At 36.0% G+C, this 25,294-nt stretch overlaps 2 protein-coding genes across 6 annotated transcripts in view; one reads left to right on the forward strand and one right to left on the reverse strand.

The window, feature by feature from the left end:
* LOC108751228 overlaps nt 1–3,320 on the forward strand; it is a 94,536-nt gene extending 91,216 nt beyond the window's left edge. Inside the window, 3 exon segments of the mRNA XM_018491302.1 lie at nt 1–62; nt 3,018–3,043; nt 3,046–3,320. Coding sequence (XP_018346804.1) covers nt 1–62; nt 3,018–3,043; nt 3,046–3,315 — 358 coding nt within the window. The 3' untranslated portion in view covers nt 3,316–3,320.
* The window catches only part of LOC108751226 (calcium-transporting ATPase sarcoplasmic/endoplasmic reticulum type), a 57,114-nt gene continuing 32,465 nt past the window's right edge, over nt 646–25,294 (reverse strand). For 3 of the 5 annotated variants that reach the window (XM_018491297.1, XM_018491298.1, XM_018491299.1), the window contains exons 3-13: nt 22,334–22,351; nt 15,802–15,884; nt 14,493–14,879; nt 13,794–14,281; nt 12,632–13,637; nt 11,972–12,192; nt 11,762–11,897; nt 11,520–11,672; nt 11,292–11,425; nt 11,103–11,220; nt 10,781–10,981 (exon numbers count right to left, since the gene is read on the reverse strand). In XM_018491297.1, the coding sequence (XP_018346799.1) occupies nt 10,781–10,981; nt 11,103–11,220; nt 11,292–11,425; nt 11,520–11,672; nt 11,762–11,897; nt 11,972–12,192; nt 12,632–13,637; nt 13,794–14,281; nt 14,493–14,879; nt 15,802–15,884; nt 22,334–22,351 (2,945 nt within the window). Of the gene's footprint in view, nt 3,160–10,780; nt 10,982–11,102; nt 11,221–11,291; nt 11,426–11,519; nt 11,673–11,761; nt 11,898–11,971; nt 12,193–12,631; nt 13,638–13,793; nt 14,282–14,492; nt 14,880–15,801; nt 15,885–22,333; nt 22,352–25,294 lie in introns of those variants that run through there. The other 2 variants (XM_018491300.1, XM_018491301.1) reach the window with 2 other exon arrangements.

The following is a 25,294-nucleotide window of genomic DNA, read 5'->3' on the forward strand; positions in this document are numbered from 1 at the left end:
GACTTCGCGGCGGCGAGTTGCATCCTCGAAGAATTCATGGAGACCCAGAACGGCGCGAGTAGGTTCCTTCCTTGTTCGTTCTGCGCGATAAGGATAGAGACACATACACACACACATACATACGCACGCATACAATTTCTCTTTCTCTTCAGCATAGATAAGACTGTCGAGGACTCTCTTTCTCTCTCTCTCTCTCTCTCTCTCTCGCGACTGTCCGCAGGATAAACGCGAGCGCGCGCGGACGGACTGTGACATCATTGAGCGTTCCAGGTACGAGTGACGGTCTTTTTCTCGTCGAACCGGACGTTCCAAGCTAGCGGAGGATACCGTCGTTCGTGATTGATAGGAAAGACCGGGCACTTAATCTCCGCGTTGCGATTGGATATCTAATCTCTACGCGGATTCTCTCTCGTATCGCAGGTAGGATACAGCGTCTTGGAAGCTAAGGGAATTCCCCGATAAAGGGACCATTTTCGTGTTTCAATCCGGCGAATTGATTGCTTCGGACGATACAATTTGCGCCTTTATAGAAGATGTACAAGAATTTCGAGGTAACAATCTTCACTATCGTACAAAGGTCGATTAATCATGTTGGAGTAAAGTGATGGATCGATAGCTTCCGTTTTCAGAAACAGAATAGAACTGGTTTTCGTGTATATATATATATTGAGAGAAAATTGCTTCAACGTATAATAGTTAGCTCAGCTTTGAGCGAAAATGTAGATTGTTGCCTCTATTTGCCTGTATAGATCGAGGACACGACCGTCGCGTCGAGTTTGTTAGGTGGAAGAACGTACCACCAAGAGATCTTTATATCGGGAGAAAAAAAAAACAGAATAAGAAGGAAGAAAAATGTGCGAAGAAAGAGAAAAATAGAAAAGAGAAAACGGTAGAACGCCATATCGATAAAGCGACGCGGAAAATAGGTGAGAAGAATAGAGAGAAATATAGTGCGTCTGGAAAATGGTTGAGAGAGAAGGGCGAAAAAGAGACGAGATGAAACGAATGCAAACCTAAATACGTTCAAGGCAAACGTTTTTAATTTGTCTTTTCTTTATTAATGAGATTCTCGAGAGCAGATCGATCGATTCTCTTTCTCGGTCGTAATGTATCGAATACGATCTTACTCTAAAAATCTCACTCGAAGACTTTCGGGCAAGCTGTCGTCTTTAATAAAGCTGTCTGATTACTTTCGGAATATTTTTCAGAAGCATCAGCGATTGAATTACTTGGATTTAGAAAAAAGAGGAATGCGTGGCCGTTAAAATTGCGTTATGTGCGTTAATATGCGCCCGAGGCGTTAGGGATTAAAAATGGATTACAAGGCAGCGCTTTCCCACTTTCTCGCGATCAGTTATATCGCATCGTTTCTCGCTCGGGTAGGAAATTAAGGCTGAATTGCACCGACGGTCCGAGTCAGCTAATCTTTTATCCAAATTCTGTCCTATACGAAGTATATCAAAAGTGAAAGGAAAGTCTACTGATCTCGGTCCTTCCAATTATTCCAGATTTATACTAACATTAGTTTCTTTTAATCATTTAAATAAAAAGTAATTTGATAAAACGATTATTTTATTAATAATAAAACGCCGATAAGTCATTTTACGAGCGCGACTGCAAATGACATCTTGCATAGACAGAAGAAGGGAGAAAAGATTAGGTTCGATTGAGATTAGTGCTGACCGACCTTGGCGCAATCGGCTCTAAGAAGGCACAGTCGTTGAGTTAAGAACGTTAATATGCGGCTCCAGACACCGAAGACGAAGAGTTTCCCCAAAGTCGTTCGTTCGCTTCGCTTTCGTCGGCCTCGGGACGACGACCTCGACTCGAACGACCTCTCGTGCGCAGCGATCTTGCAGAGAGGGAGAAGAGAAGATGAAAAAGAATAAAAGCAGCGGCGGCGAGAGACGGTACAGCGCATCTACTCAGCAATCGGGGGAGTCCCGGGCTTGGAGGAGGATCCCCGAACTGCAGGTTGGCAGGTAGCTAAGTGGTTATCGAGTGCGTTGCTGCTGCTGCTGCTGCTGCCGTTTCTGTTGTTATTTCAGCGCTCTATGGAGTACAAGCGCGCCGATTATTTCACGCTTTTGTTCATTCGTCTTTGCATCTTTTTTAGTTTCTTTCGTTTGAGTTTTTTTTTTTATTTTCGAGTTGAGCTTGCCTCACGCGCTCAGCGGCGACGGAGTGTGGGATCACGCCTGTCGACGACCCACTCATTTACTGAGCCCACTTGTCGACGACCACCTCATTTACTGTAACATAATACACACGAGAACGATTAACGAGCGGCGGAGACCTAAGTGGCGAACTAAAGGGAAGAACAAAAATGTTGAACAGCCAGACGTTTTTAGCTCTCGAGCCGGCACTGCGTCGGCATCTTCCTCTCAACTTCGGCGGTCTGAAACGATCGGTCCTCGGATTAATTGGATGCGACTTGTTGGAACGAATGTACGGATCTCCTTTGTAAAAAGGAATGGTCATGAGATCGCTATAGCTTCAAATCAATGTCGATTGACCGACGTGTACATAACTATCCCTTTTTGTAAAGGAATATTGCGTTCCGATACGCGTCTCTAGCGCAGTAACAAGCAGCTACCCCTTTCGGTAACGGAAAAATGACGAATAAAAATGAAGTACACCTTTTGACGCGATTCGAGTAAAATCAATATCCTTATTTACTTATCATCACAATCATAACATCGTTAGATGAAACCTACTGGCGTATCATAACACAACAATATCAATCAAAAATAAACGAGGTCTTTACGCAACTGCGGTTAATACCGCAGTTAATTTGATCGCCATAAAACTACACTCGTACATTCGTTCTCGTTTTCTATTTCTTCGTCATCCCGCGGGAGATCGATCTTGGATGCCGATCGCCACGCAGACGAACGTGCGCGTGCACATGTATGCGTGGTGCTTATTGCGGTGCGTGTTGTGTCGGTGGGAGGGGGGTATACTTTGTGGTTTCACTCGGGAAATATTCAGTTTTTTTTTTTGGCTGTTAAGTAAAGACGTCTCCAGTCCCTTCGAGCAGCTCGAGAGAGTGTAGTGTGCTGTGGGTGGCCGATTTCTCGGCTGCGGCTGATTGGGTGTCTCTCAGATTCGCCCTACGTCCCCTCGAGCTTTATTTCGGCGCCATCACCGGCGGTGCCACTGCAATCATATGAGGGTAACATCGATTATTTCACCATGCCAAGCCATCCTCGCTGGCTCAGTTACGGCAAGCCACGGGCCTTTTGTCCAACTCTACTGCAACTGCTAAGTCGTTGCAAGCCTTGGCGATGGCGATGCGTTAGCGCAGCGGTGTGAGCAACGTTCTTAATTACAAGAGAAAAGATTAAGTATTAATATCTGGGACATTGTAAAAGCAAGCATATGTAGAGAGTGCGTGTGTTTGTGTGTTTATGTGTGTGCGGTACAAATAAATATATTACGATAAATCCTTAGAGCGATATTTACATACAAATCGTAGACAAATGAATGAAATGTGTAATATATAATAAATATGTATATTATATATAAGAATCATATTTTAGACTATATATGTAAGAACACAATCAATACGAACTAGAAATGTCTACATCGGTCAAACCTAGATCTTTAATGCTTAAATAATTCAATGTGAATGACTACAAATATGATATATATGCATATATATGTATGATACATATATATAATTCATATTAAATTATTTAAGAATTAAAGATCTAGCTTTGACGGGTATAGGCATTTCTAGTTCCTATTAATATATAATAAATTGTAATAAGTGTCCAAGGAACACACAGAAGTCAACAAAAAATTCAAATAACTTAATTTTGATCCTTAATATCAATACAGCCAAGTTTTGTAACAAAAAATCATCAATACTTTCATAAAGTCTTTTTTTACTTTCTCTTGATTGAGTATGTTCCTTGGAAAAGATATTAATAAGATTTTTTGTAGTCCCATTCCATGTAGTTAAAATGTGCGCGCGCGCATTGTAGAATAGACGAGGCTCCACAATCCCCTGAGTTCCTTTTGGGGACATGAACATGTACATGAACAAATTATACACATTACATGACAAAAAGGGAGATCTCATCGACAAACGGAAGAAACTGCTACACGTAAATCGCTCGTTTGCGGAATGCAATTTGTGGACGGCTTGTCGTGTTGCACAGCTAAATGTTATTAATCTCCTGAGTTCTTTTTGGAATGTACATAAACAAATTATACACATTACATGACAAAAAGGAGACCGCAATCTTTTTCCATCGACAGAAAAAAATACCGCCTTCAAGTCGCTTATTTGCGGAATGTAATTCGTGGATGGCGCGCGCGTGTGCGTGCGTGTGCGTGTGTGTGTGTGTGTGTGTGTGTGTGTTACAGCTGGATATTGTGTACAGTTAAATATTAATTTCGTTAGTCTTAAAATTGGCAAATTCAACATTACCTGTATTTTACGTTTGCGCGTCCGTAGTCGCCCTCGAAGATCGCCCTCTTCATGACTGTACAGTTTGGCACACCAGCAGGCAGGGGGAAGTTAGCAAAAGAGGGTGGGTGTCGAGGTGTCACGTGATGTGTCGGAGGATGTTTTCAATATCCTCGATTTTAGGACTCATTCCGGGTCATCGACAGTTATCACATCGGTCTTTTTTCCAGTGAACGCATGCAAAAATTTCAAACAAGTCTCGAAGGGTCGGGGGGGGGGGGGGGGGGGGGGGAGGAGAGGAAAATAGGGGACACCATAGTATAGCCATAGTAGATAATAAAAAGATTCGTCGTGGATGCGCTGTGTCGAAAAATTTCGGTATCACGTAACGTGTTTTATTTTCCGAAATCTTGCCTCCACACACAATAAGACGGGCGATGGTGAGACGTACAAGATGGTCCTCAAAGTCCTTGTGAACCTTTCGATTTGTTATGTCGAAAAATTATAAGGGTTATACAAGCAGAAAGCTGTCTTAATCATTGAATAAGTGGGCCACAAACGCGCCGTTCACTATGATTTTATTGTACTAAAATACTAAATATTTTTTCATACACATATTTTGGAATCAGTAATTTTTTTTTGTTTCTGTTTATTCGAACCAAACACAATCATTACTGAGTATAATCCCGCAAATCATCCTGTAAATAATTTTAAAAACATCATCTCGCCAAAACTTTAATCTTACTTTATTATTTACGAAGAAAGAAATTATAAATAAAAAGATTTCCCTTTCTGAATTTTAAATATATATATTCATTAATCTCTAAATTTCATATAATTCTGACCCACCAACGTCTGAATGTCTTAAGCCAGCTGTGGTTACAATAAACATTCGAAATATGGTGGAGTGGATAACAAACACCGAGAGAGAAAAAAAAGGTCGAAAAGTTAAAGTAAGTTTTAGGCTGGAATAAACTGAATCGAACACTTATTACGTCGTATTAAGTGTTCGATCTTTTTCTGATGGCAATAATCGTCGAGTTTAAGCGAGAATTATTATTTCGATTAGTAGGCCAATCGTCGGAGAATCGAGAAACGCATTAGTAACACATGATTTTTTTATTATAACAAGTAATGCATTATATATCATTCCATCGTCATATACTCTCACTTGTTATAATATCGCTCTGTACGAACTCAAATTGGATACACGACAAAGGCAAATCGGACGATAAATAAAACAAATTGTGAACGCCAATACACGAGGGAGTGGCGCGATAATTACATGATAACATAATTGTACTTATTGTATATGAATAGACTTGATCGTAACACGCGCAACAGTCGGATTCGTGTATACAATTTCTCTTTAATCCTTCTATATTTTTATATTTCTCCGTCTCTACGAAATCTGATATAACATATAATTCACACCCGGAATTATATTCTCGACTATCTTTCGCCGCGGAGCGCGTCCGCGGCGAGTGTATATATACTCGAAATCACTCGATGTTATAGTATTCCATAAGTTATTAATATTAATATTAACTTCGTTATCGTTAGAGAAATAGGTACTTCCTGAAGGAAACGACGCGATCGTAGCCTCATCATCGCTGGACACCGCGTTTTGGTTGTCAACGTCACACAAGGATCAATAAGAAGTGTCTACCGACGAGCTAATTAACTCTCAGCACACGTACACATTTTGACAGTTAATAAATTATAATTAATAAATATAATATACGAAGAGAATATAATAATAAATATAAATTGTTCCTTCTTTTTATAATAGCGTTATATTATATAAAGTATATGTTAATGAAGCTAGGACTGTAACTTTTTAATCAAGCATTGATATTTGCGTGACGTCGCGCAGTATACTTTCGTCGTGATGGCACTACCCCGTCATTCTCGGTCAACATAAAATACAATGCACACTCCAAGTACTTACAGATACATCGTGGACGAAGTTAGGAATCCGGACGCGAGGGAACAATAAACGACGTATCCCGAAAAAAATCGTACGAGTATGTAAATACAAAAAGGAAAGTATTCTGTTTCTTAAATTTAATGACAGATCACATTTCTATCCAATCATTGGAGGATCAAGAATCATCCATATCGTTCCGTTGATATATATTTCAAAAATGAAAGAGGATGAAAAATGTCCAATTATTTCGTTGACACATATTCTCATATTTGTCGGACTTTAAAAATTCAACGATTTACTCTCACACAGCATGCTTTATCCGAGAGACGTCCTCTTAGAGAGGATCGCCTTAGGACGTTCAAAAGACATCTTTAAAACGTCTTTAGGACATTCTTTGGAGGTTTGTGCTGTGTGGGATGCAAAAAATTGAAATTCGCGCGACCTTCGAGATCCGTCACTTGGGTCGCCCTGTAATCCGTGCTTCCCGATTCATTTCGTCGAACTTATTGAGCGTCATAGAGAACTGCATTAGACTCTTCGCACCGGCATTGATCCCCGCGCTCGTACCTGTGCTCCAATTACTCGCGCGTCCGAACATTCGAATAAGCACATCATCCATTGTTCTACGCCACGGTGGGTAAACATGATAATGGCAAGTATTACACAGGATCGCCTCAGAATTCGGAGAATATAAAAAAATCGCAGTCTAACCCTGATCGATATTCGCTCCGAAATTTCCTGAACTGATATTCGTGGGTCCAGTGTACCTATTTTATCTAGCTTTGCTTAAAGTTAACGTAATCGAACGATTTTTTGTTCATATCGAAGATCAAAATCCGAGAAATAAGGTGCAAAATTATATAAGGTTGAAAGAAATATTTGTCAAAACAATTTTTCACAACGCAATTAAAGAAAATGTCCAATCCGAATACCGATCAGGGTCGTTTTTATGAGAGATATAGATGTACAATTATGAGAACGAATCTCTCTTTTACGGGCGACAATACTAAATATTACGTATTCTTCTCGATGACTTTTATTCCGCTGCGAATTGTAGAATTCATCCACGCGAATGGATTTTCCTTCAAGTGACATTGAGGACAAATATCGCACAGGTATCGATCGCAGAGGACGCAAAGCCGGTAGTTTTATCTCGTGCTAAAAATTAAACTGCGGAACAAAACACTACTCGAGACACAAGTTCGTTAGTGCGGCAGCGCTAACTCGTTCGGTCTGATTAAGTTTTAATTATGCCCATACCAAAGTATCACGCCTTAACCGTTAACTAATTAATTAATTATATTACAATGTCGCGCCGCGCGACCGTGGTCGATTCCTCAATCGCCGGATGCGGCGCAATTAAATTATTATGCGTCGCGCGCCGAAGAAGAGAAAAAACAAAAAAAGTAAAGAAAACGCAGCGGACGCGTCCGCTCCTCTCCGGAACACATCGTCAGTCTTGTTGCGTTTGCACGTGTTTGCGGAGAAGCGTCTCGCGCGCTGCGTCTCGCGCGCTGAATCGCGAACGGCCAAAATTACGGCGATCTCTGCCGGCGAAGATCTGGATGACACCTTGGATCGTGCGCTGCCGATGGAAGCGAATCACTTAAATCCACCATTTACGACACGATAGTACTCTTTGCCCTCTTGTCGATTACTTACTTTTCTAATCGAATGTAGCGGGCGAAGCTGGAAATACCGTTTCGTAAGGGATGGTTTTACGTCAATAAATGGGGAAAGAAAGAATCGAGAAGTTGCTGTCTTTATTAGCACTTTATCGATTTCAATCTTCCTTCCTTGATTAGCAGCCGCTTCCGTCGACAGGATACGGTCTAAGGGATGAACTGACTAAGCAGCCAGATGATTCGAAGGCCCACGTACTCGTGACGACACCGATTATTCGTTTCGTTATGTGGCAGTGACCGAATTCGCGTTCACTCAATCGAGAAATTGCTCGACTAATTAGGGACTAAGTTTACTTTCAATGCAAAAATTCGAAGAATCGGCGAACATCTGAGACATTGGGAGTGAGAAAATGGAAACGTTCGAACTTACATGAAACAAATAACTTTTTATTAATAAAATTATTACGAATTCAATGGAGCAGAATTATCGCCGATCCTTAAGAAAATTTTATACAAGAAAAAGCCACTAGTCAAATTTTCTTTTACTATGCGTTTAGCATGCAACCTTCATGTTACTTCATTGCTGAAAGTATCAACTCTTTCGATAACTTCATTTAACAAATTAGATTGTTTACGCATATATTTTAAATATTTTTTAATATTTTAAATAATTTATTTAAGGACTATATCAAAAGCAAACTAGGATTCTTCTATACGCATATTTAAAAAAGAAACTAAATATGAAAAGATTTTCGGGAGCCAAGAATAAAAAATAGATGCGCCTAACTATCACTAAGTATCATTCTTAAGGACAAATTTATTTTAAAAAAAATCTACGCGTCGTTTAATTGATTCTATAATTAATTGTAGCTATTCGACATTATCATTAATAAAAACGGACAATCAATCCCGACGATGAGTGTATTTGCGTTCGGAACACTGCTCAGATATTGACATGAACGAACGCACTAGAAATTCTATGGACTGCCCCGTCAGTTTCGAGCGTACGAGAGAGGTAATGAGGTCAACTGTTTTTCCTCTGCTTAACGATTGCCTTATCTTACACTTACGAGCCTTTGCAGTCCATATCCGGAAATTAGCGATACGCGAATCTGTTGCATTGCGTAAACCTTTCAAACGCATAAATCACACATACGGATTATACACACATATAGGGAACAGGTGTTGTGTTCGCATACCAAAGAAAAATTAGAAGAAATCCTGCTGTGCCAATCGCGATAATCCTCGTTAATTTTGTGACAATTTATTTCATTCTATCATCTATCTCTAATCTAAAAAAATATTGATTATATAGATATTTACAAAATCTTATTTCACGTTTATTGCATTCGTTACAGATGAAAAATCTCTATAAGAGAATAACTCGCAAAAACATCATCTGATGTATAATAAATTGGTTGTATAATAAAATGGTGATAAATAAATTTTTCTGTTTCACTTAAATGTTAAGAATACATCTTAACATGAACGACGCGCAAAGTTAAATTAATCGATTGGTCGCATGGCACAGCAGAGGTCAGTATAATTGAAAAGAATAGATTATAAGAAAGGATCTTACAAAACGTGCTGTTAATTATACCGTGCATGCATTATCTCTATGGGAAGGAAGACACGGTATGCAGGATACAAAATGAGATCCGTTAGTACGAAGTCCTCGCATTTCCTTGAAATTTCAGCAAACGCTCAGACAGCTCCAGTTTTGACTTCAGAGTAGAAACGGGCACACCAGATGCTAAGAATTCATTAATAAATATTTATAACAAGCAACATTGAAAGCAACAGAAAAGAAATGTAAATGTAAAGATTTAGTGAGATTATACATTAATCGCGTTAACCGAATGTTATGCTAATTTGTTGCGTGCGTGCATTAAACTGAGCCTGAAAATAAAATCAGGAAACAAATATAATACTACTACTACTAATGTCCGTTCAATCTGTATTTCTGCCGAGTGTTTTATTGTCTTCGTTGTGTAAACGTGCGTATTATTCTACCAAAATGATACGTCGCAAATGCATTTGTTTGCGTCGAAACCGAAATTGCTATCCCCGATATGGTTAGAGGGTGAACTACTTTGTACTTTTCAAATCGACCAAAGATCAATAATACGCTTCGAACATGCAAAGATATAAAAGTTTATGTCGTAACATTATTAATCGGCAAGAAACACAGATGGAAGACATTCGTAAATTAATGTGAATTTTGTGAACTGTGTTAGTGCATTATCAGGATCTGCTACAATTACCAGAAAATTTATCTGTTGCTAATCATATCAAAACGTGCATAAGATTAAAAAAAATATAAATAATAGTGCAAAAAAACGGAGGAGGATTGGGACGTCAAACATATCGGAAATATCTATATCGGAAAGAACATCTATGAACAGTTTTCGTGTTAGTTGCAGAGGAAATTCAATGTTCAAAAGGCACTCGTAGAAAATAATTTAACGATCACAATCTTTGATTTACGACGGGGTCTCTCTTAGATCACTCGATGCCACTCGAAACCCGTGATCGTTGAGCGACGTCAGGGTACGGTGTGTGATGCGGGCATGGTGGGCCTTGGTGGCATATTTCATATATGATCGTACTAACACCATGCATAACAGTCAAATTTGTTAAAATCTCACTTGAACGCACTCTGTTAATAACTTATCTCGCGCCTTCCCGCGTCACGGTGGGAAGAGCTTCGGTTAAATGCAATTGCGAGTCCAAGGATTTAGTCGCGGATGCTTTTCCATAGGAAAAAAACATCGTCTGCTAGACTAATATTATAATTTCACGAACGTTCTATATGGGACAGATATGCAACAGTCCAAAGAACACAGCCCACATTAGAACGATCCAATGCACGGTGTAAATTGGATTCTCACCGTCTGTGATCTTTCTGGCAACGAACTTCAAGGTTTCGTCGAGAAGTACCACTGGAATGGAGAACTTCATAACGGTAACCCATTCTTCACCCGTTAGTGGGCACACTTGGAATACGGACTGAAACAAAATAGTTAACAGTGCTTTTACAATTTTTACTCTTCAAATTCAAATAGTAAGAGTCTTTAACCATTCGCTTCTAAAGTCTTGATAGCAAATCTTGAAGTAAATAATTACTTACCGAAAGAACATCGACATATAAGATGACAAAATGGAGTGTGAAAGAAAGAGCCATGGATGCAATGAGCCACATGTTGGACCAAGGCGGCATGGTGATGAGCGACTGATTCTCAGACAAGCTACAAAGAATACAGATTTGTTACAATTCCGAAACAATGCTTATACAAAAATGTTGCAAGTATTTTCTTACCTGTTCATGGCATTTAACATTTCAATGGTGACCAATACAGAGAGAGCCATAGTCATGGGATGAGGATCAGCAAAGATCTTGCAATTGATACCCTTGAATTCGTTTCCACCACCAATACATGCCAAGTGGTGAGTCTATATTGTGCAAATGGATGTTAATTAGAGATTAATTATTCAAATCTTCAAATAATTCTGAATATAAACAATGCAAATTTTTGTCAAAACTTACAACTTGATAGTAATTCATTTGAGGGCCATTTGGACTATACATGAACCACCAAGCAGCTGAACCGACGGTAGCAGCGCCTACATATCCACCAATAGCCAAGTAACGGAAAAACAACCATCCAGAAATCAGGGATTCGTCAGCTTTGCGAGGAGGCTATACAAAAAAATGCATGAGTCAATAAAGCTGCATTTGATGTATGACAGTAGTGCATCTCTTTAACATGTGTATCTCTGTTACATTACCTTGCTCATAATGTCCAAATCAGGTGGATTGAAACCGAGAGCAGTAGCTGGAAGACCATCAGTGACCAAGTTGACCCACAGAAGTTGGACCGGAATCAGTGCTTCGGGAAGACCAAGGGCGGCGGTCAAGAATATACTGTAAAGTAATATACAAACACAGATAATGATTCAATCTTAATTCTTCACTATACTCATATATCTCATAAATACCTGACAACTTCGCCGATGTTGGAAGAAATGAGATAACGGATAAATTGTTTCATGTTATTGTAGATAGCACGGCCTTCCTCTACAGCAGCTACGATGGAAGAGAAATTGTCATCTGCCAACACCATCTCCGAAGCCGATTTCGCGACTGCAGTACCAGAGCCCATAGCGATACCAATCTCAGCTTTCTTCAAGGCAGGAGCATCATTCACACCGTCACCAGTCTGTGGGAGTAAAATGACACAAAATTTTGTAATTTTCTTTAAATAAACTCTTTTAAATGACAAATATTTATTTTACATTAATTAATGTTAGAATAATAGGATGAATAGTTCAGTGTTGTCTAAAATAATTCTCAAACAGAAAATTCGACTTCGATTTCAAGAATTGCCATCTTGCGTAATATTAGGAATTTTTAGTGGAAAAATATTTTAATAGAAACAAAGTACTCAAAACATGTAATAAATCCCAAGCTAATTGGAGATAAACAAATCGCAGTTTCATTGTTCTTCTAAAAATTAAGTAAAGGGTTTACAAGCTGTTTTCAAAATTGTTACTGTAACAAAATCAAGAGGGAGTTAAGCTCTAAATCGATTCATAGGATTAACTTGATTCATAGCATCATTTATGATGATAACGAATGCAGAGAATAATCTGACTTACCATAGCAGAAATTTCATTCATGCTTTGTAAGTATTCCACGATCTTTGACTTATGAGCCGGTTCTACGCGAGAGAAGAGGCGAGCCCTAGCGCAAGCAGCTTTCTGTTCTGATGTCGGTAGATCATCAAATTCACGTCCGGAATATGACTTGCCGATGGTGTCTTCATCCTCACCGAAAACTCCAATACGTCGGCAAATAGCTTCGGCAGTAGACTTGTTATCGCCAGTGATAACAATTACACGAATGCCAGCGGCGCGGCACCTAGCAATCGAATCAAATACTTCTTTACGGGGTGGATCGAGCATGCCCACGACACCAATGAATGTGAGATCTTTTTCATATGTGTAGAATTTAGTGGAGTCACCCAGATCCATATCGTCAGGCTTTATCGGGTGATCAGCGGTGGCGAGAGCAAGGCAGCGCAAGGTATCCCTACCAGTTCCGTATTGGCGGGTCAAATCCAGAATGCGGTTTTTCAGGGTCGAAGTAAGAGGAACCTTTTGACCACCAACGCGGCAATGTGTGCATCTGTCAAGTACACCTTCCGGCGCACCCTTGACGAATAATTTCGGTCCAGTTCCTAGTTTCGATGATTTCAAAGGCACGCAGTACGATGACATGGACTTGCGATCACGAGAGAACTCTAGCGTAAATTCCTTCTTCCACTTTGTTTCCATATCCTGCCTGACGACAATAGCGCCAGCTCGGCGATCCAAACCGCTTTTCGGAACACCAAATGGATTGATTTTCTCGGCGAGAACGATCAAAGCGGTCTCTGTAGCCTCACCGACCTTTTCGAATGCCTGTTTGAATTCGTTAAAGTCGATAGCAGAATCGTTGCACATGATGCAGACTGTACTGATCTCTTGCAATGTTTCATAATCTTGTCCTCTAATTTTCTGACCTCTTAAGAAGATCTCGCCAATGGGTTCATAAGTCGAGCCGGTGATTTCGAATTCATGGAAGCTGCTATCATTACCCTCAATCTTGTCAAAGATGAACATTCTATAAATGTTAAAATATTTAAAAAATTATAAAAACTAATATTTTTATTTAAATATATAACCAAGAGAAAAAAAAATTTTCTCGTGTTATTTCATTAAAAATTTATTAGTGAAATCTACGTCATAATACATAATCCTATTTGCTTAATCATCTTACCGGCTAACGGACATTTGATTAGTCGTCAGAGTGCCAGTTTTATCGGAGCAAATGACGGACGTACAACCTAGAGTCTCTACGGACGGCAAAGATCGTACAATGGCGTTCTTTTTGGCCATACGCCTGGTGCCCAGAGCCAAGCAAGTTGTGATTACAGCGGGCAAGCCTTCAGGAATAGCGGCTACGGCGAGAGCGACAGCAATTTTGAAATAGTAAATGGCACCCTTAATCCAGGAACCACCGTGAGCCGGATCGTTGAAGTGACCAATATTGATGGCCCATACAGCGACACAAATTACGGAGATAACTTTTGACAATTGCTCGCCGAACTCGTCCAATTTCTGCTGCAATGGTGTCTTGATTTCCTCGGTCTCCGACATCTCTGTACGGATCTTACCGATGGCCGTGTTTAAGCCGGTTCCAATAACAATACCGCGAGCCTTTCCGGCGGCAACATTGGTACCAGAGAACAAGATGTTCTTCTTATCCTAGAAAAATAGCAAAACAAAATTTATAAACAAACGTTGTCGAAATTTGCATGATCAAGTGATTACATAGTCAAACTTTGAAAACTTTATAAATACAAGTTTTTATATATTTACAATTTTTTTCGAATATGAACTTTTGAAGTTATACTGTTGATACTTGAGAGATGGTGTTAGAAAAAGTATTGGAAATGTTTTTATACAGTTGCTTTACCTGATTGACAGCGCGTGGGTCGGGTATAGGGTCGGTGTGCTTGATCACGGACACCGATTCTCCAGTTAGAATGGACTGATCGATCCTGAGGGTAGTCGAGAAGATTTTGGACAGACGGATATCGGCTGGGATCTTGTCGCCGACTGATATTTCTACAATATCGCCGGGCACGATCTCTTTGGCCCGAATCCTCTGAACGCCAGATTTGTCTCCTCGTACAACTTTACCCATCTCGGGTTCGTATTCCTTGAGCGCCTCGATCGCAGACTCGGCATTTCGTTCTTGCCAGACACCGACCACGGCATTGGCGATAAGGATAAGTAGAATGACGAAGGGTTCAACGAAGGCCGTGAATGCATCCTCGTGCTCTTCAAATAAGGCTAATACCTGACGAGAAATAGATAGATTTCGAGAGACTTAAATTCAGACTAGATTCAGAGAGACTTAAAAAATAGTGATTCCCATCAAATTATTGAATAAGCGCACATTTTTTTTGTTTACATGTCGGTTTTAAATATTATAACAGTTTAGCTACAAATTAAAACTCCATAGAAAATAAGCTCCCAGAAAGAGAGCAAAGACTTAAAAATTATTAAGAAAATATTAAACAGTTTTCTGTCTCTTCGCCACCATAGCGATGTCCGCTAATATATTTCAGACAATACAAACGTATATGTATGTTAAATATATAAAAATACATGTTAGAAGATCGAAGATATATTTTCTAAGATATATACACATTGCCAAAAAATTTTTTTTCTTTATAAGCTATTACATCTAACGCGTAGTGATACATTATATATTTAATTTCTGTAATTTATATTGTAGATCAAACTAACTAGTGAATGTTACATATTTCTCTTATGCGCTCAGAGAAAATCAGATCACCACAGCTACTTGAAATCAATATGCTATTTTTTCACCTCTCATGAAAGATATATTTAGTCTCATTTACCCTTGAACCCCCGTAAACATATAATTACAGTGCTTTTAACGAAGCAACATGCACAGGAAAATTCGACAAGAAAAAGAATATCTTGAACATTTAACATTACTACAGTTTCTGTGAAAGATTGAATCATGAAACTCTTTAGTTTATTATCGTAATTGCTAATGCAAATAATAATACCAACCATGTATATTAAACAGACTTAATTTACATTTTTTATAGATTTAACTTTTTTCAAAAACAGTTATTTATATCAGAAAAAGTTTATTTGTTATGCAAATTTCTGTTTAATTAAAAATATAAACTTTAAATAAAATTTTATTTATAATTTTTAATATATCTATGGTACCTTATACTTACAAAAGAAATAATAGCAGCTAATAGAAGAATCTTAACTAGAAGGTCATCGAACTGTTCCAGGACGAGTTGCCAGATGGATTTTCCTATAAGCAAAAAATAAATTAAGTATTGTCAACAACCTTGCGCAATGCATAAAATATGGGAAGATTGAAAAAATAAATTTTTGTTATAATATAATAATATGTCTCATAATTTTTCCATTCAAATTTTAATTTCATAAATAGTTTTAATATTATTCTAATATTAGAATAATATTGATGTGATAATCATCACGACAAATTGGCATAAAATTAAAAAAAAAAATTATAAAATGTAGAATTCTCAACGTGCACTTAATCTTTTAACGTAAATATAATACAAATACTCAATTCAATTATAATTATATCGATACTAGATTTAACAAAAAAAAAAGAAAATCTATATTAAAAATATGTATATTAAAAATCTACACTAAATATAGTATATAATGTAGTATACAATAATGAAATCAATACTAGATACAATTATCAACAATATCTCATTATTACGTGACCTTGCATTATTACTAGCAACATAACGTGCGTTCGCAAATAGTATTTACGTCTCATTGACATAGCTTTATGTCTCAGGAAAAAATATTTTGTAAGTTTTTTTTGCAATTTTACTACAATGGTTTTATAATTCTTACTTATTAAGTAACAGTCACATAAAACCACTGTAATATTATGTGATTCTTCTGTATTAAATAAATATCATAAAACCACTGTGGTGGTTTTATGATTCTTATTAAGGAAAAAAAATTTATTGTGGTAAAATAGTAAGAAAAACTGTTACATGTCTTTCATCTTATACTACAATAAAAATATATTTAATGATAAATATATTTCACAAAAATCTTAATATCATAAGTCGTAAGTATCATAGATCGAACATTTTTTATGTAGTAATTATGAAGTTATTTCTTTTTAAATCCGATTTACTAAAGCAATTGAAAAATTTAGCAAATTACATTTTCAATGTGACATCTGTCATTCCAATGTAACATGCTAGTCTAAAGATTCTAGTTTAATTGAAAGTAACATATGCTTCGTACACACAAGGAGCTAATTTAATGTTATAAGGAAAAATTTTCGTAAGCAGGTCTCATTTGTATGTGTCGGACACACCGTCGAAGATATGATGTAAGAATACAAGGTGTACCATTGCGCATAATAGCGATAGCAATACTGGAAACAATCAATCAAATTTTAGCCTCTATATGCACTTTCCTGCATATAATAGCGCTGGCATATTGGAATAGCCAATCAAATTTTGATCACAATTCACTTTCCTACTGCGCACCTTCGGGAATGGAATACACCTTGTCTTCTTACATCATGAACGAAGACAGATTCTAGAATATGCGTCAGGAAAGAATAAAAATTATAAACTAGTCAGGGGCAAGCTCTGGGCGTCCTTGATAGCTGGCGCCTTTTGCTTGCACGCGATTGACGTCATTGCTCCACGCTTGATGATTTCATTAATTGTAATTTATAGCCATCAAAGAGATGTGCGAAAATTTGATTATCTAGAAATTATATAAGTATCACACCCTTTCTCCATTCCATTTCTTCCCATTTTCCTCGCACTGTTTTCCTTTCAGCGAATTAGATTACATGTTTTTTCTTCTTCTTTAACGACATAACAAATTATGTTTGGAAATTCAAAACGACAAAATAACGAAGTTTCGATGGTAACATAACAATAATTTTTACAGTAATAAGCTGAATATTTTTTACGTAAAAGATTTTACAACAATAGTTGTAATAATAAAGTAATAATAAATAAAACGTCAATAGGAGTTACAAATTGTATCAAATCATTTGCTAATTAGAGGAGAAAGACAGCAATAAAAAGAAATAATTTATATATAATTTCCAATTTTTTCACACATTTAACTATACATTAAGTAATAAACAGAAATAGCCACATCTTTACATTAAAATTAATTCGTAATCGAATAATGAGTGATACGATCAAAATCGACATAAAAATTAACGAATTAGACACTTGTGTTAGCATATTTTAAATTGAGCAGCCATTGTTGTTGCATTGATATAACTGACAAATATCAACAATTAGTTAAACACAAATTCTACAAATGCGAAAATATAATTCTTACGATTTTCTTTTACAAATTGCGTAATTTTTAAATAGTGGCTGTACAACAATGTTTAACGTTTAATTAAACAAGATCAATAAAATTAAAATTTAAATAGCTAAGCGGAGAACAATTGCTTAAAAAGTAAAAATGCGTATACTAGTAAAATTCAGTCCAAATTCTCAATCAATTAAGTCATAAACAACGCAATCCTAATCATCATTAATTCTGCCAATTATGTAAATTAGATATGCATGTAATTCCTATACATACATTAATTGCATTAATATAGTGTATTAAGATCACTTTTAATACACGGTATGCCTTCCGGTGTAACGCAAACACGTTACACGTATGCATTTCGTTACATAAATTGTACGTAATATCTCAGTGCACATTCCGCCGCGTCTCGGAAATTAATATCGTGGTATGACGTGCTGTATAGTGCTGCGGACCAGCGCACATTTCTCCACGTCCTCCTCCTTCTCCTCCCCTCTTGCTCTCTCACCCACGTGCATACGTGCAACATGCTTCATTACGGGATTCAGCGTGTGACAATAGACGTTGTCAATCGGCCGATAGAGCGTGGCGTGCACAGAGAGACGCGGGCACATGTACGACAGAGCGCGGCAACGATTACAGGCAGTTGTGCGTTTGTAACCGGTCGCGCGATTAATTTACGACAGGAATCTCATTAATACGACCTTGATCGCGCTCTCCTCCGACGCGTTTCAGGATTATATAAAGTGCGATGATAACGGTGAAACGATAAAATATTGTGTGTCTGACTTCGACCTGTTCCAAGGAAGGGAGAGAGTGCACCTATTATGTACTCCCCTTTTTTTTATTCTAATTGCGCGAATTATTCATTCAAATTCATCAAGGCTTCGGAAAAGATCACTGCAATTTGCTATTAGCCACACTGAGAAAAAGTTTTTGATGACTGTAATTGTATGTTACCACAATTTGTAGCAATTGCAATCATTTTTATGATAACTATAATTTGCTGTCATATTCGGTGCCAGCTATATATATATATATATATGTTAATAAAAGTATACATAATTATTAAAGCAAAAGTCGCCATTATTGATAGAGACATTCTCTTATTTCTCGAAAAAATTTATTATTACTATTTTATATAGTGATAAAAACATGATTCGTTTAGATAATTAGAAAGGTAAAAACTCATATATTTGTTTCCATACAAAATCAATTAAAAACAAGTTCTACAAATGCAAAATAAAATTCTTACGATTTTCTTCTGCAAAGTACGTAGTCATGCGTTCCTACTTCTTTTAAATAATTACTTCATTTTTCTAAAAAGTGTTCAGGCAAATGCTATTTGCCTAGGAAAATAGCATATATTTAACTAGGAAAAGCATTGGAAACTGGCGAAAGCTATTTGACCAGGCAAATAACATTACCTAGTCAAAAGCTACTTTCCTGAGATATGCTATTTGCCTACGGCAACTATATTATTAATAATATTATATTATTTTACATGTTTGTAATTTTCTAAATCAATTTTATTTATATTTTTTTCTTTATTTTTTTATAATACGATTTTAAATATAAATTCCTAGTGTAGCATGAAAGAAAGAGAGAGAATCGGTGCATCTTTGTAAGACAAACCATGTACTAACTTATCTTTATAGTGTTGTATTATAGTACCAAATAGTCCTATTCGGAGCTGAAGGCAATCATTTATGGGAAAACTCTCAAAAATAGAAATTACGTCTTATAGAACAGCATAAAGATTCATATAAATCAACAAACAATATTTTATATCAAAATAAAAAGAGTCTATAGAAAATCTTATATATTTATTATTATATTTTAAACAGATGAAAACCAAACAGATAAATTCCAAAAAGAAAAAGAATAAGAATATGTGGCATATTACTGTATCAATTTTGGAACCTATTTTATCAGACGCTTATTTTTGCTTATCTTATGAAAAAGTTAATTATTGCATAATTGCATACAGTATTATAAAACTGTTATATTACTTGATAGAAGATATTTTCTACTTTATATTTATATTTTTACTTTAACTTTTGTTTAAAAAATATTGTCCAAAAACAAAGTAATATGTCGGTGACCTTCCACTAACATTTTAACAAAAATAACTATAATTACGATAATACATAATTATAATAGCGTCACAAATAGAAAATTTTTCTAATTTTTTTCTCAAGTCAAAAACATTAAATATAATTTTTTAGATAGCCAAATCTGTCAAGTAATGCTAATTATTATAAAATCAAGGTCACTGATTAAAATGATGGAAATTTTGGGCTTGTAAAGGAAAAAACGACGCTCTATTCACTTGTGTATAAAGAAAATTATTCTCGTAGGAACTTCGCAAAAAATCGGATTCTTAATGAAAAGAACACGTCTCTCATTGTAAGGTAAAAAAAAAAAACTTCATTTCTACGTTATCGGAATAAGTCGAAGAACTCAGTGAAATTTGGATATTATTGCGTTCAAATTGGATATTATTGGTATTAATTCAATAAGGCCGTTGCCTATATCTTATCGTCTATTTATCTTCGATAAAGCCGAAAACATTTGTTATTTACAGGATCGATCTCACTGATTAACGTATTAAGCTTCGCGTTTTAATAGTCGCGATAGGGTCGATCTAATTTTCACGTAATTGTTTTTCAACGGAATCTATTATATATTGAAATGTATTACATACATATGTAGTATACAGCGATACAAATTCCACGCCTGCAATCGATCTAATCGTCAACGTCAGCTGTCACGCTTTCGAGCCAATTTGACTCCAATTTATTGAAGTCAATTTCAGCAGTTTCCAGGACGTATTTTCGGAAAATGTGAAAAATTTTCTCTCAATTCTCGCTCTCCTTTTTTTTTTTATTCTAGTTATACCGCGTCATGAACGATAACGCCGAACGAGAGCTGCGACTACGGCGGGTCTATTCATTGCCGAAGGTCGACGCGACGGAAAGATAGCGCGAGTTTCTGCGGGTCGAATGCAATGCCGATGCAATTACGGCCGAGTCGAAGGCGACGTACGCTACGCGCTGACGTCTTTCGACAAATGGGGCAAATAACCCAGGTATTCCCTGGATCCTCCCAAGTCTCCCGTGACAGTCGTGCAATATACCTTTGCTACATTTCCTTCTGCCGATACTTTATTTTATATCTATAGAACGTTTCATCAAATACTTTATCTTTGCTGCTATCTCCTCAAGGATTACACATATTTTGTAACAAAATGAAAAATACGACAAATTTTTCCACACTATATCTAAAAGTTATATGTAAGAAGTTATAAACAAAACAATTATATGCAAAATTGAAATTTGGGGATTTAATACTTGAATGAAAAATTATTTCAATAAGTAGACATACATTGTAAAAAATAATTAAGATTAAAATGAGAAAATTTTCATTTCAACTATAAAATTGCATCATTATATATATAAATACAATTATTGATTTTATTAAACCGTTTCATATATGTACGTAATGTATTTATTTTTATACAAAAAGTACAAATTTTCAATTTTAGTTACTTTTAGCAGACTGTACGCACCTGATGGCTTCTTATAATCCTTTATTAGTAGATAAATCTCGGAAAAAGAACATTTTATTGGAGATTTTTTGTTATTGTATCAGATTAGATTTATTATTTACAGATTTTTAATTATAGAAGAGAGATATATAAAGTTAGAAAGAGATATTTACCAAAGAGATCAAAAAACGATGAGAAAACGCAAGCTAGAAAGATCTACGCTCGACGTTACGTTCAAAGAGCTCGAATATAAAAGGCATTTATCATAAAAAGTATTGAATATTTATTTTCCTATATTCCGCATTTATCATATCTTTTATATTTGATTTTTTTATATATAAAAAATGAGTATACTTCATTCCATGAACATTCGTCTTTCATACCGTTTTTTCACCTTTTATTTTGATTAATTGACATTATAAAGTTCCTGAATATAATCCCAAGAATTCTCAGAAGTTGCAAAGGCAATTTTGCGAACGGCGGATCAAATCGGCGACAATGTGTTGCATTTGTAAGTGCAACGTAGCGATGCTAATTCTCAAAGCTTATGGAATTCCAAGAGCAAGCGCGCTGACCTACTTTGACAGCAAACACGTGGCGAAAATCTTCCCTGCAAATGACCGACGTTTGTCCAGACAGGCGAGAAGAGAAATTCGGAAACTTATAAATTATAAATTAGCACCTAATATAACGCTGACAAAGTTACGGCTCGACATAAAAACGAGGTATAAGAAAAAAAAAAAAGATAAATTCTCGATTTACAAACTTGCCTTGCTACATCAAAAGTAATTTGTATGCCAATTTGTCGCAAATCTGTTTTCTACTACGTCAAGCGACGTCGAAAGACGATAGTTGGTACTCACCCTCCTCAGCTGGCAATTCTGTAACATAAAAAGGGAAACATTAAAATATCGCTTCATCTATATATCGAATAATAAAATTATAATAAAGCGCAGAAATATAAATCAGTATTATTTTAAGTAACAATTGCTGCAAAAAGTACAAGTATAAAAAAGCTTAGCAATTAACTTTAAATGACTTCATAATTATCAAATGGAAATAAATTATTTAAAAATTACTGTGGAAAATATTTTAAATTTTTGGAAAATTAAACAGTGAATATACATACTTTATAAGTGTATATATAAAAATTATATGTTCAATCCGCGAAGTATTTAAACGCTGTGAAGGATCCGCTTTAAGATGTCCTAGTTGAAATTATACAGAAATGTCAAGAGTGCAGAATCCCATAATTTGACGCAAACAAATTGAAGGAAACCATGAAAACGAATTTGGCGTGCAAAACGGGCGTAACCTAAAGGGATATTTAGTGGTTGAGTTAAACGTGCAAGTGACAGTTTTTGAATGCTGGAAAGATTTATAGTAGACGTTATGGAAGTTCTCTAGCTAATGCGAAATGGATCGAAGTTTTGCAGAAACTTGTTCAATATTATTGAATTTCGCTTAAAATCTTGTGCACGTTATATAACATCGGCTTCTCCAAGAGATCGAACGAACGTCCATCAGAAAAACTCGATAGACAATTATTTCAAAAACTATTTCAAGAGCATTAAAAATTAATAAATTAATAAAATTATTATAAGAATGACCTTCAAAATAGTTGAGGTTTAAAAAAGAGATACGTACAAAATCGCAAGCAAAATTCAAGAATTTTAATTTAAATGATTATTTGAATATTAACAATTATTTTGAATAATATTGATAAAATGAATTCGCTATTACGCGCAGCCAAAAGGTCAGATATTTTTATCATACATAAGAGAATCTCCGATCCAGTTTAATCCACGAGGTCGATTACTCTTTCGAGCGTTCATTAACGTCTAGAAATTGGGTGTGTGGGCGATCATGCGTCTCTGTGAATTCTAATAGCATCGTTGTATAAATATTTACGCATTGGGAAAAGGCAGAATCTCGTAAGACATCTTGCCTAATAGCTATTTCAGTTTGACGCTCTAGTGTGCGCTGATGCACATTAAAGCTGTCGTATACAAATCAACGTAAAGATGTATGTTTAAATAAAAATATTATAAACGGATTAAACCGCGAAATCTCTATACTTCAATGTGCTGTTTAATAAGATATATATTGGGTATTTTATCGTTTGAGGTATTTCATCTTTACTCAGTTTAGATCAATGTACAGTTTAAATGTGTAAATATGTACCAGTGCATCTAATTGCGTCCACTGAATTACCGCTATTAGAAATTGGAACATACAGGAACATCGGTATGTACATAAAAAGAATAATTTTGTTGAGAATTCTAAAATTAAAAAAAAATAAAGATCTGAAAATTTTGTTTGAACCATCGCTTAAACTAATTTAAGGTCTAGAACATCGAAACTTTTTGCAGTATTATCATCAAGTTTGAGGATAATTATTTTGAAAGTCCAACAAAATTATTTTCAGCTGTCTAGTTAATTTTGTAAATACACTAATAAAATCATACTTTTTATCAGTTATGTTATGTATGTTGATGTTTTAGATTGATTATATTTTCATGGAAAGGATAATTTTGCTGTAATACCTAGAAATTTAGCAAGATACAGATCTGAAATATAATCTTGTTGAATCATCAAAATAATTATGTAAGGTGCTCGAACTAGTTGCTTGTTAAAACTTTTTACAGCATTGCTTATCATGTTTAAGATTTCTACGTAATCATTTTGATGATTACGTCCAAATAAAATTATTTCAGGATTTGTATCAAGCTGAATTGTTAAATATTTCAGCAAAATAAAAATTGTTCTTTCTGCGTTCTGTTAGTTTTCAATTTTTGGCTCGATATGGATCTTTTCCTGAATAAAAATTCATTGCTTACGCTGTCCTTTTTTTCGCAACATCTCTCATCTTTACAGTTAAATATTTAGCAAATTAACTTCGCCTAATTAGCTTCAAGGATTAGAAACAGAACTTTATTACATGGTATCGAGTTTGCTGAGAAATAAATGACGTTAGACGATATACATTTTGTTGGAAAAGATTGAGGACGGATGCAGAGAAGAACCGTGTTTGCAATATGGAAAAGCAAACTGTCTATCGACGCGAGCGGCTTGTCTGCTCGCGATACGTACGGAGTGACACGTGAGGAAAAACAGAGACACGTGGGAGTCATTGATTCGTATACTGGATCCTCATAGATTTTTCTTGAATGGCCGTCTCGCGATTGACGTGTTCGACAGAGAACATGTCGCTTCCCATGAAACGTACATCAGCAATGGGATTCTGAAAGGCCGCGTGTAATTCTCGGACTTACACAAAGCCGGGCGTGAAAGCGTTTATCGCACGAATAATAACTTCAATTTCACATCGATTGCACCGTTGCAAAACTCGTTAATTCGCACGCGAGCATTGTACCTAGTATCGAGATGTGATATCATATCGATTCTTGAGAATGATATCAGCAAGTATCGATAGTCAGGGATGAAAAAGGGAGGACGTCCTTATTGATATAGTTCCAGTATCAGAATTACTTCTATCAGTTTTCGATAACAAATTTCATCTTAAAAAAAGAATAGAGTATCCTACTATAAGTTACAATTGGACACGGTTTTACTGAAGTATCTAAAAATTTAGCTAGATACAGATCTGAAAATAATTTTGTTGTATTATCAAAATAATTATGTTGATTACTAAAATATAAAAATTTTTTGCAATGCTCATCATGATTGAGTTTCTTACAAATTATTTTGATAGTCCAACAAAATTAATTTCACACTGAGAAAAATGATCTGGTTAGATTAAATAGTAATTCCGGTGGAAAATGGACGAATAAGAATTTTCTTGTTAAATCTACTAGAATTCT

The sequence above is a fragment of the Trachymyrmex septentrionalis genome, unplaced genomic scaffold (assembly GCF_001594115.1).
Source record: "Trachymyrmex septentrionalis isolate Tsep2-gDNA-1 unplaced genomic scaffold, Tsep1.0 scaffold42, whole genome shotgun sequence".
Classification (NCBI taxonomy): Eukaryota; Metazoa; Arthropoda; class Insecta; order Hymenoptera; family Formicidae; genus Trachymyrmex; species Trachymyrmex septentrionalis.